We start from the raw sequence: 12,709 nt of genomic DNA, 5'->3' as shown, positions 1-12,709 counted from the left end.
AGGTACAGTATAATAATAACTTCTAATTTGGGTTGATTAAAATGATTAAACAGTATGTTAATGTTTACCTGTGGCTAAATTGTGAATTAGAATAAGGTACAGAAATAACCTTATTTGAGTGCAGACATTTTTAGTTCCCTTTGTCAAACCATCTTGGAAATATAGCAGACAATCAAGTCTTCATTTTTGGCTTTTACTGCTTCTATTATAGACTGAATTGAAGTATCTAGAATCCTAACTTGAGATCCATGCATTATATTTTTCCCATTGAGATCAATGCAAGATTTATGTGTATGTCTAAGATACGTAAAGTTTGTATTCATTCTGGGGGTTGTAATTTTGGAAATAACAACACAACAAAACCTTAAATAAGGTGTGTAAACATATAATTCCAATTTTCCAAAATAATAATAAACTCCAAACACATATTCTCAAATTCCCAAAGTTTATTGGTTTACACCCCTAAGCCCACATAACCAATGCATTAGGGTGCAGTAAATCTATAACTTAACATTTGAAAAGCCATAGCCAATCAATCAATCAATAATATAATCATTATTTTAGCAAAAATGTTTATTTTTAATTTACAATCTGTAGAAGCTATGAGAATAGAAAGGTTCAGTACTTTTGTGAAGCATCACAGCACAGTTGAAAAATATATGGCAAATAGAAATCCAAAATGGATGGTGTTAAGAGATAGATGGGATGAGCTGAAGGGTGGGACTAATAACAAGATAACCAATGTAAAACATACGTGGTCTGTAACATGTATATAGATTCAGACATTTTGTGAAATAGCACAGTTACAAATAGAAATCAAACTGGATGGACATCGGAAATAGAGGAAGGACTAAAAACAAACAAAATAGAACTATTGTAAAATAGATTGTGTCTGTAAAATGTGTATACGATGCACATACTAAAGGTAGAAGCCTAAGTGTTATTGATTATTAGTTTACTCCAATTGGGGGAGGGGAGGTAGGGTTTGCGGGGAATAGTAAAGGCATATTCTAAAAAAAAGTATGTCTATATAGGTATGTGTATGTGTATATGTATGCATATGTGTATGTATATGGATATATATATTTACCCCCCAAAATATATGGGGGATGGGAAATGATGCAGACAGTTACATTGATGGAAGCAACAATCTTTCCGCAACATTAAGCTGATCCACCCCTTAGAAGAAGAAAAAAATAATAATAAAAAATAATAAAAATCTATGACATAACATTCTGTTAAAGATATTTATGCACGTTATTGCATATGTTGGGTCTCAATAAGTATTTTGTATATGAAAGTTTTCTTTAACGTGTTTAAGGTTAGACTTGGAGTCCTTTTCAATTTTGATGTCCTCGTGGAAAGTTGGCCATTTGGATATTGTCCATTTGGCATCCAGGATTGTAGTAAGCTGAACCATCATATTTCAAATCCAAAGGCTCACTGTTGTCCAGTTGTTGAACTAGGAGTGAGAAAAAGAGATTTTGCATGGCCGATTTATGATAACAGGTGCTTTCCTATTCATTTATTCAGTGTTATCAGATAGAAAATATGCCAGGAAATAATAAAAGGCAACTGCCTACCTGGGTCTGAGGGGAATTCCTCAACAAGCTTCATGTGTGTGAAATCCCGTCGGCCTCTCCTTCTCCAGATGACAAAGACCACCATCGCCACAAAGCACACTGCCACTCCTGTGCCCAGGATGGCACCCCATGCCTCACTCTTCTTCTTGTTCTGCACTGCATCTGAGGCCAAGCCTTTGAAAACAAAAATACATTCATCGCAAAAATTTACATGAAAATGAGGAGGGAAAAACATTGCAAATACAACATTCTAATATTGGTGCAATTCTAATATATGGTGCAATACATTTTGTCTGGAGTAACATATTTATGTATCACAAAATATTCTTCCGGTCATACTTTATTTGGACAGTTCCATATAGATTATCTACAGATGGCCATACTATTAACAAAGTATCTGTTGATAGGCAAGTGCTTACGGTTACGGTTATCGTTAGGGATAGGTTTCGAATAAGTGTTAGGGTAAGAATTAAGGTTAGGGTTAGAGGAAAGTAAGTTGAAATGTTGTTGACAGTTATTGAACATCTACAAATCATATACAGTACAAACCATATACTTGGTATTAACCAAATAAAGTACCATTCTTCCTATAATTGAGGCGAAAAATGTGTGTTTAAAAATAAATGTACAAAAGGATATAGAGCACCCTTTTACATGACTAGTCTCAACTCAATAGACAGTACTATTTCCCAGCCATGTAATTAGACTACCACAATCAGTGCAATTACCATGTGTGAAAATTTCATTGCATTTCAGTAAAAGTTTTCCATCTATTTAATCACGTTTAATCTATTAGTGAAACCAATAATTATGTCAGACAAATGAAAAGTGTAAAGTGTATCAGTATTTCATTGTCGTTTCACGTCATTTGTGAAATTATCACGCAATCGATACAGTGCCCTCAGACAGTATTCACTCCCCTTTACTTTTTCCACATTTTGTTCTGTTACAGCCTGAATTTAAAATTAATTTAAATTGAGACTTTGTGTCACTGTTCTACCCATGATGTCAAAGTGGAATTTTGTTTTTAGATTATTTATTTTTGAATTAATAAAAAATGAAAAGCTGAAATGTCTTGAGTCAAAATGTATTGGTCACATAACACGTGTTTAGCATATTATTGCGGGTAGAGCGAAATGCTTGTGTTTCTAGCTCCAACAGTACAGCAATATCTAACAAGTAATATGTAACAATTTCACAACAATACACTCATCCAAAGTAAAGGAATGGAATTAAGAATATATAAATATTTGGATGAGCAATGTCGGAGCGGCATAGACTAATATGCAGTAGAATAGAATAGAATAGAATACAGTATATATGAGATGAGTAATGCAAAATATGTTAACATTATTAAAGTGGCCAGTGTTCCATTATTAGCCAGTTATTTCAAGTCTTGGTATATAGGGCAGCAGCCTCTAAGGTGCTACTGATGACTATTTAACTGTCTGATGGCCTTGAGATAGAAGCTGTTTTTCAGTCTCTCGGTCCCAGCTTTGATGCACCTGTACTGACCTCACTTTCTGGATGATAGCGGGGTGAACAGGCAGTGGCTCGGGTGGTTGATGTCCTTGATGATCTTTATGGCCTTCCTGTAACATCGGGTGGTGTAGGCGTCCTGGAGGGCAGGTAGTTTGCCCCCGGTGATGCGTTGTGCAGACCTCACTACCCTCTGGAGAGCCTTACGGTTGAGGGCGGTGCAGTTGCCGTAGCAGGCGGTGATACAGCCCGCCAGGATGCTCTCGATTGTGCATCTGTAGAAGTTTGTGAGTGCTTTTGGTGACGAGCCGAATTTCTTCAGCCTCCTGAGGTTGAAGAGGCGTTGCTGCGCCTTCTTCACGATGCTGTCTGTGTGAGTGGACCAATTCAGTTTGTCTGTGATGTGTATGCCGAGGAACTTAAAACTTGCTACCCTCTCCACTACTGTTCCATCGATGTGGATAGGGGGGTGTTCCCTCTGCTATTTCCTGAAGTCCACAATCATATCCTTAGTTTTGTTGACATTGAGTGTGAGGTTATTTTCCTGACACCACAATCCGAGGGCCCTCACCTCCTCCCTGTAGGCCGTCTCGTCGTTGTTGGTAATCAAGCCTACCACTGTTGTGTCGTCCGCAAACTTGATGATTGAGTTGGAGGCGTGCGTGGTCACGCAGTCGTGGGTGAACAGGGAGTACAGGAGAGGGCTCAGAACGCACCCTTGTGGGGAGCGTGTTGAGGATCAGCGGGGAGGAGATGTTGTTGCCTACCCTCACCACCTGGGGGCGGCCCGTCAGGAAGTCCAGTACCCAGTTGCACAGGGCGGGGTCGAGACCCAGGGTCTCGAGCTTGATGACGAGCTTGGAGGGTACTATGGTGTTGAATGCCGAGCTGTAGTCGATGAACAGCATTCTCACATAGGTATTCCTCTTGTCCAGATGGGTTAGGGCAGTGTGCAGTGTGGTTGATATTGCATCGTCTGTGGACCTATTTGGGCGGTAAGCAAATTGGAGTGGGTCTAGGGTGTCAGGCAGGGTGGAGGTGATATGGTCCTTGACTAGTCTCTCAAAGCACTTCATGATGACGGAAGTGAGTGCTACGGGGCGGTAGTCGTTTAGCTCAGTTACCTTAGCTTTCTTGGGAACAGGAACAATGGTGGCCCTCTTGAAGCATGTGGGAACAGCAGACTGGTATAGGGATTGATTGAATATGTCCGTAAACACACCGGCCAGCTGGTCTGCGCATGCTCTGAGGGCGCGGCTGGGGATGCCGTCTGGGCCTGCAGCCTTGCGAGGGTTAACACGTTTAAATGTCTTACTCACCTCGGCTGCAGTGAAGGAGAGACCGCATGTTTTCGTTGCAGGCCGTGTCAGTGGCACTGTATTGTCCTCAAAGCGGGCAAAAAGTTATTTAGTCTGCCTGGGAGCAAGACATCCTGGTCCGTGACTGGGCTGGATTTCTTCCTGTAGTCCGTGATTGACTGTAGACCCTGCCACATGCCTCTTGTGTCTGAGCCGTTGAATTGAGATTCTACTTTGTCTCTGTACTGACGCTTAGCTTGTTTGATAGCCTTGCGGAGGGAATAGCTGCACTGTTTGTATTCGGTCATGTTACCAGACACCTTGCCCTGATTAAAAGCAGTGGTTCGCGCTATCAGTTTTACGCGAATGCTGCCATCAATCCACGGTTTCTGGTTAGGGAATGTTTTATTCGTTGCTATGGGAATGACATCTTCAACGCACGTTCTAATGAACTCGCACACCGAATCAGCGTATTCGTCTATATTGTTATCTGACGCAATACGAAACATCTCCCAGTCCACGTGATGGAAGCAGTCTTGGAGTGTGGAGTCAGCTTGGTCAGACCAGCGTTGGACAGACCTCAGCGTGGGAGCCTCTTGTTTTAGTTTCTGTCTGTAGGCAGGGATCAACAAAATGGAGTCGTGGTCAGCTTTTCCGAAAGGGGGGCGGGGCAGGGCCTTATATGCGTCGCGGAAGTTAGAGTAACAATGATCCAAGGTCTTTCCACCCCTGGTTGCGCAATCGATATGCTGATAAAATTTAGGGAGTCTTGTTTTCAGATTAGCCTTGTTAAAATCCCCAGCTACAATGAATGCAGCCTCCGGATATATGGTTTCCAGTTTGCAGAGAGTTAAATAAAGTTCGTTCAGAGCCATCGATGTGTCTGCTTGGGGGGGGATATATACGGCTGTAATTATAATCAAAGAGAATTCTCTTGGTAGATAATGCGGTCTACATTTGATTGTGAGGCATTCTAAATCAGGTGAACAGAAGGATTTGAGTTCCTGTATGTTTCTTTCATCACACCATGTCACGTTAGCCATAAGGCATACGCCCCCGCCCCTCTTCTTACCAGAAAGATGTTTGTTTCTGTCGGCGCAATGCGTGGAGAAACCCGTTGGCTGCACCGCCTCGGATAGCGTCTCTCCAGTGAGCCATGTTTCCGTGAAGCAAAGAACGTTACAGTCTCTGATGTCCCTCTGGAATGCTACCCTTGCTCGGATTTCATCAACCTTGTTGTCAAGAGACTGGACATTGGCAAGAAGAATGCTAGGGAGTGGTGCACGGTGTGCCCGTCTCCAGAGTCTGACCAGAAGACCGCCTCGTTTCCCTCTTTTTCTGAGTCATTTTTTTGGGTCGCTGCATGGAATCCACTCCGTTGTCCTGTTTGTAAGGCAGAACACAGGATCTGCGTCGCGAAAAACATATTCTTGGTCGTACTGATGGTGAGTTGATGCTGATCTTATATTCAGTCGTTCTTCTCGACTGTATGTAATGAAACCTAAGATGACCTGGGGTACTAATGTAAGAAATAACACGTAAAAAAACAAAAAACTGCATAGTTTCCTAGGAACGCGAAGCGAGGCGGCCATCTCTGTCGGCGCCGGAAGAGACCGGAAAGAAAGATTATTATGAGGCAAACCAATTAGTAGTGGTTTGCCTCATAATAATATGCAGATCACATGTATGCTCAACAGTTCATTTAAATTCTCTAAAACCTCATAGGACTCTGTCACAGCAGCCATCTTCCTCCTCCCTTACCTCTCCAATGAAGATCCCAGAGCCCTCTTCATTATGGACCAGGTTTGTGTATGAAAACCTTTGTCAAATGTTAACCGTTTGTTTTCATTCACATTTACCACAAAAACCAAGGTATGAATACTGTTGTGTGCACACTTTGTTAACCATCTGTATAATGATATATTTCACAGACTTCACCTTCCCTACACCTCGGATGAATATAACAGGAAACCTGTTAGATCACCATGCATTGCAAAATCATTCTGTCTATTCATAGTCTACAGAGGACATCAACAGCAACACGCCAGACTCGTTTTAAAGGTTTCTTCAAATAACTTATAGGTGTTACCCTACAGTTTCAATTTGAAGAATCCCTAAAGGATCCTCCTGGAATCTTTTATTTTTAGTGTAACAATGGTGTGACGCTATCAAGTGACGGAGGTGCAAACCCATGAATAGAGAAAATATAATCTAGGTCCAGATATTGTGTACTTTTGTGTGACATGGTTGTGTGAAACTATACCTTTTCTCTCCATGTTCCCTAAAGAAAAGGTAATAGCCAGTACGTGTTGTCAATTGATTAATAAGTATTGCATAAAGAGACTGCGATACATAGCTAGCATGCTGTACTAACTATGGAAAATCTGTAAAGCCACATGCAAATGAGATAAACAAACAGGTCAAACAAGCCACAGTATAAACTAATCACTGGCTGAAATGTATGAGGTTTCTCCCAATGGTAACAATGTTTTTCAGCACACTTTTCAGTCAAGTTTGTTACTACATATTCAAATTCATGACTGTACCTGGCAAATCGTGTGTACGTTTCTGAAAAGGATGCAATTGAATTTGAATTACGAGAAGAAATACACGTAAATCAATTATAACCTGTCAAAATATGGCGATATCCTCCTTTAATGAATGTCATCAATCACCCACTCAAAAATTCCCTTGTTAAGTATGTTAGAAACTGGAGAGTAGTACTCTCACGCCCTGTACTGCAGTAATGAACCTCAGCTACTGACCTCCTCCTTCCTGTAGACAGGAAGGAGGACAAAATACCCCTGTAACACAGGGGTATTTTGTCCCCTGGAGAAGGCATTTGTAATGGAAGCCTCCACTCACTGTGGGCATGCAGATAGTGTCTGAAACTCAACCCTGCCCAGCCGGTGAAAGAAGGGGAGTTTGTGCTTTGACAAGAAAAAAATAGAGATCTGTGAAATGTGGGTCAGGGAGAGACCGGCAAGAAAGCGGTTTGTAAAAAAGACGATGGTGATATAAGATAACTGCCCTTTGAGCGTTGTTGGATATTATGTTACTTTCTAACTAGGTCCCTCCGATGTTCAAATCTGATACTCGGTGGTTATTTGTAACTTTTTGACTACTTTGTCTTTGTCTGGTTGCTGACTCATTCATTAATGCCTCTCCCAAAACATTTAAAACAATATCACAATGGTTATGTGAAGTGAACATATCCAAATTTAAACATTGTTGTGATCTCTTGGTATTTCCTTAAAAGTTGTTACAGGCTCCCTTGACCAAGCAAGTAAGTAGGTTACAGGTGCACACAGCAGTACCCTTGAGACAGAGAATGTACCAGATACTTAGACACTGTCTCCTCACCTCTCGCAGAGTTGTTCCCTGAAGCGGCACCAGTTTCCATCATGTCTGTCGTTGTGCTGGGACCTGTGGTTGTTGTAGTTTCTGGGATGATTTTGGCAGTTGTAGTCCCAGGTGAGTCCAAGGGGAGCTTTGTGGTGGGGGAAGCTGTGGATGGTTCACTTGATGGCTCTGGTCCTTCTGGTACTGCAGTTGTTACATTATGGCTGTCCTCTGTACTGTTGGTTACCCCGTTCTCAACATCAGGATCTGGACCGGCCTCATCTGTGCTATTGGTGTCTGGAGCTGTGGTTGTCTCATTCAATTCAGTGTCATTGGACATGTAATTAGAGCCATTTGAGTTTTCTGTGATTGGAGTGGTGGTGGTAGTTTGGAGTCCACTGTCCTCTCCAGTTGCATTGGAAACTTGGCTTGAGTTTAAGGCAACACTCACTGGGGGTTCTGGTGCAACAGTGGTTTCTGGAGATTCAACAGCGGTCGCTGGCGATTCTGGGTCCTCCGCTGTAGCATCTGGCAACTCTGGTGGCAATGTGGTGCCAATCATAACATCACCAGAAGTCTCATTTGTGTCCTGGATGTCGTCCTGTTCCCCACTAGATGACATGTAACCATCTGTGATACCCCAAGCAGAGTCATCTGTTGACTCAGTACCCTCCTGGTTCATATCATCCAAGACATTGAACGGAGCTTCTGATGTCTTGTTGAGCTTGGATTTGAACAGTTGACGAAGCCAATTTTGATCGATCGTCCGTCCTGGAGAGTTTGTTGGTGCCTGGAGGAAGGCCACATGAAAACCTTGCAGTTGCAGAAGCAAAACAGCAGTGATGATTGAATAAAGGTCCATATCCCGTCTCTCTCGTTCGTGTTCTGAACAACAATCAACACGTAAACAAAAGTATTTTTGTTAGATACATTGAGTCAAGGTTGGTTCTCCACAAATGTTTTAAAAAAAATGTATTGTCCCATTTTGGCCTGGTCTGCAGGCCACCATTGATTATAAGTAGAGAATATACAGTATTGTACATCATTTTTCTTAGGCAACCAGTCACCAAGAATGAATTAAATGTATGAATAGTTAAATTGATTAAGGCGAGACAAGGACTTTATGAATTCCCAAGAGTTCCCATGAAGTATTTCATATTCCCCATGTTCTGAAACAAATGCTCACCCCAAAAAAAAGCAAGCTCTCAAGGGGGGTTTGGCTGACTTGACTCTACCGTTATCTTTTAATAGAGTTATAATCTATTCATACCAATCCAGGAGATGAAGTGTTGATGCTATCAGTTTGGCTTTGACCTCAATTTTTATAAGGCCTGGTCAGGGTTAGGATAACAATTATTGCCCCTGAATGGAAGCAAACTCCCAATGTTTTTGTAATCAATATGATAAGGGGACAATAGACTAAATGAATGTCAATGCAATAATCATTCAGGGTGTAACTATGGGGAGACTCCCATGTACTTTAGTTGAGTCAATCTGGGATGAACGGCGATATTTCCTGTTAGCATACTAAATATGCATTCTGCAGTGTTGTCAAAGCACACATGAATGTTCTGGCTAGCATTTCCCCTTCAGAAATTTCCTCAAAGCCAAGGGTTGAATAGGTTTTGATAGCATGATAAAAAATAAAATAACATATTTGAAATAATGTATTCCGCCTGTTGGGACTGCTTATCTTACGTTATTTTATTAAAATGTAAATATATAGAAAGTGTCATGATTAACTCAGTCATTGTAGACCATGCATTTGGCGAAATGTTATCCTCCTTCAATCACTCTGAGTGTTAGGTTTGTGGTTTGTTAGGTTTGTTAGGTCCTCTTCCAACTCTACATATTTGGTTTGGTCAAAATAAAGTTTGGTTAATAACACCATTTGAGTCCCCTCAGACATTAAGCAAAAAACCCATATACGCTTGGCAATTACCTGAATCTGCATTGATAAAAGAATAGTCTGGATGGGATGACACATGCATATTGGTTTGCCTGACTGGTGGACAACTACTAAGAGCAACTTTAAACCCCAACACTGCAATATGATCATTCTGTTTCATTTGAAAGTGGTATGACATTTACAACCGGATGGATTTTCCTCATTCGCTTTGTGGCGTTATCATTGAACTAATCCAATTTCTGGCGAGTCTGTAACCTTACAAAAATACCAAACACATATAAGTGTCACACAACTCAACGTCTACCATACATCTCCCATACAGAAGAAATGGTGAAATAGCGCTACGTTAGTAAAATCACCATCGCCACATACCTTTTTCTGGTGCTCGGTCAGGTGGTTACAGCTAACAGGTGTGAGGAAGGCAGTGAGATCTCTCCGCGAAACAGCCGGCGTATGAGAGAGAGGGAACGATAGGCCAGTGAAGGGGCGGGGCAGTGCAGGGAAGTCAGATCAGAACAACCAGGAACCTGTTCTACCTGATTTTACACCTGACACAAACACCCTGTCATCCAGCCAATCCCTAAATGGTAACATGATACTGTCTCTAGGGTAACTAAGGTTATTTTAAACATGTCATGGTTTTACAGTTTATCTTCTGTGTTGCTGAGATGTACACTACACATCCGTTTATTTCAGTTGAGTTTGGTTTCCAGGTGTGCAGCACCTGAATTCCCCCCTTTGGGCAAAGCATCAGCCCCCAGGTCCTCGGAATATTCCTCCCTTGTGATTTTGGAATGTCTGCTGTCGTCACGGATACAAAAGGGCAGTACCGCTTTCATCCGTGCCTTGTCTCTGGTTTATATTTGGCAACAATTGGCACAGGGCTATTCTTGTGTCGTTACAGGTTCTGTACGTCACAACCTGGTATTCTTGTTGTCGTTTTATTCAGGGAGGAACGTGGCGGAACGTACAGTAGGCCTCTGCTAACTGAGCCAATAGAACCTAGCATCTGACAGTGTAAGTAAAGGAGACAAGGAGAAGTGGCACTTGAAGCACATAGACTAAATGCAGTGTGTGGGAGGTTGAACTGTGCTCAGAGGCATCATGCCCGTAGGGGGCACGGGGGCACGTGCCGACTCAGATTTGTCCTGTTTAATATTTTTTTTACTTTTGTTGTTGTTGTTTGTTGGTTGTTGTTTCTCTGTAAAACTATTAGCCACCTAGGAATTTTATTAAGTTGGCTTTAGCTAGACCAGATAGGTTCCCAATCTCCCAACCTTATAACTAGCTAACAAGAAGCCATTTCAGGCTATCAATCAAGTTAGAGTAGCTAGTCTAACTATTTTAGCTGGCAGGCCTGCTTGCAATGTTGGTAGACTTTAGAAAAGCAAGCAATAACTAAATAAATAAGAAACATTCACTTTCCTTTCAATCTTTTACCCAGATTTGTGCAGAGAAGCATATTTTGTTTCTTAAAAAAAAAAAAACACCAGTCAGGAGGATGCAGACAGCACAAGTGGTATGCTCAGATATGCAGAAAAACAGACATATTTTTTTTTACATTAAGCATAATGATTAGGGCTCTAGATTGCAGGAAAAGGCTAAATTCTCCCTCCGGACCACGCCACAGCCATCCTAAGATTTCTGGGGAGCATGATGCCCCTGACTGTGTTCATAAGTTCTAAGTGGCATATTTACTTGAAAACATTCAGTAACAAAAGGAGACTGCTTCAGGAAACAGGAGGTACATTGAGTTCCGTATTTAAATACTGCCTGTGAATAATATTCTGGTAACACCTTAATTTGCCCTTATTATACCTATGTAAATACACAGTAATAACTAGTAACAACATTGGAGTTAGTTATAATAGTTGTATTATTGCATGGTAATAGAGTTTAAGTAACAGAGTATAGGTTATTACACAAGTGTAACAAAGAGTGTAATTACAAATCAATATGCTTTTGTTGAATAGAATAAAATGAAGAATATTATGTAAGAGGTAAGATCATTTCACAATAGTAGCCTTATCCAAGGGTTGTCCATTGTGTTTATAAGGGTTTTGAACATCTGGCATATAGTCAGTGAAAGTGAATACGTTCAAATTGAGCTGTAAATTGCTTTTGGAAGTCTCGTGACGTTTATACGTCCAACTATGAAGCAGAAATATCTCATAACCCTGCCATGGGATGTTGTTACGTATACATTCTACACACATTCTACATACATGGCAATTTAAAAAAAAAAAGTACAGTAGTTACATGGCAAGAATAAAGTAATTTGATATACATTACATCTAGATAGATAGTTCTTATAGTTCTCATAAATCTGGGTTTAAGTCATAACTGTTACAGAACATGAGCTTTTAAACCCACACCTCACCTACTCTCAGTCCTTCCCGCCTATCTCCGTAAGCTGCCGCCATATGATTTCCATGTCAGTATTGATGAAAAGTGGCATGGAATCGATGAAAGGGTTGGTGGGATGAATTTTTCAGCTTCGTCTCACCCAAAGATAAAGATAAGATTAACTTTATTGTCCCTGAGGGTTCATTTGTCTTAGTGCTGCTGCTTCCACATGAAATAGATCACATAATACAAATCATATAATACAACAATATTGCAGTAGGTTAAAAGATAGTGATTTACATCAAAATGAGCATTACCAAAGTGACATTGCTAAGCATCACGATAGAGAGGTTAGAAGTAAGATAAGGTGAGACTGGAGTAACTGGAACCTGCACATTAGGCAGCCATCTGAAATCAGGTGGAAATGTCTACTATCATGAAGAACTGACCACAGAGTCAGTGCCCCTTCCATTGACTCATTGACTTTTGTGTGGGTGGGTGTCTGTGTGCATGGACATGCGTGTACTGTATGTATGTGAAGGCGTGTCATTTACAGTTTACCTGATGAAATCTCTTAAGGATCCGCCCCTTTTTTTCAATTTTCACCTAAAATGACATACCCAAATCTAACTGCCTGTAGCTCAGGACCTGAAGCAAAAATATGCATATTCTTGACACCATTTGAAAGGAAAAACCTTGAAGTTTGTGGAAATGTTAAATTAATGTAGTAGAATATAACACATTAGATCTGG

At 41.0% G+C, this 12,709-nt stretch overlaps 1 protein-coding gene across 1 annotated transcript; it reads right to left on the bottom strand.

The window, feature by feature from the left end:
• Nucleotides 1-431: 431 nt before the first annotated feature.
• LOC112263491 (mucin-15-like) lies at nt 432-10,123 on the bottom strand. Its single transcript, XM_024439807.2, has 4 exons — nt 9,984-10,123; nt 7,724-8,587; nt 1,584-1,757; nt 432-1,462 (listed from the first exon to the last, which is right to left on the bottom strand). Exons 2-4 carry the CDS (start codon nt 8,562-8,564, stop codon nt 1,341-1,343), a joined length of 1,137 nt encoding a protein of 378 aa, XP_024295575.1. The 5' UTR covers nt 8,565-8,587; nt 9,984-10,123; the 3' UTR covers nt 432-1,340.
• Nucleotides 10,124-12,709: the final 2,586 nt, after the last annotated feature.

Source organism: Oncorhynchus tshawytscha, linkage group LG12 (assembly GCF_018296145.1).
Source record: "Oncorhynchus tshawytscha isolate Ot180627B linkage group LG12, Otsh_v2.0, whole genome shotgun sequence".
Taxonomy (NCBI): domain Eukaryota; kingdom Metazoa; phylum Chordata; class Actinopteri; order Salmoniformes; family Salmonidae; genus Oncorhynchus; species Oncorhynchus tshawytscha.
Note: the sequence above shows the minus strand (reverse complement) of the source record. Positions and strands in the feature narration are given on the sequence as shown.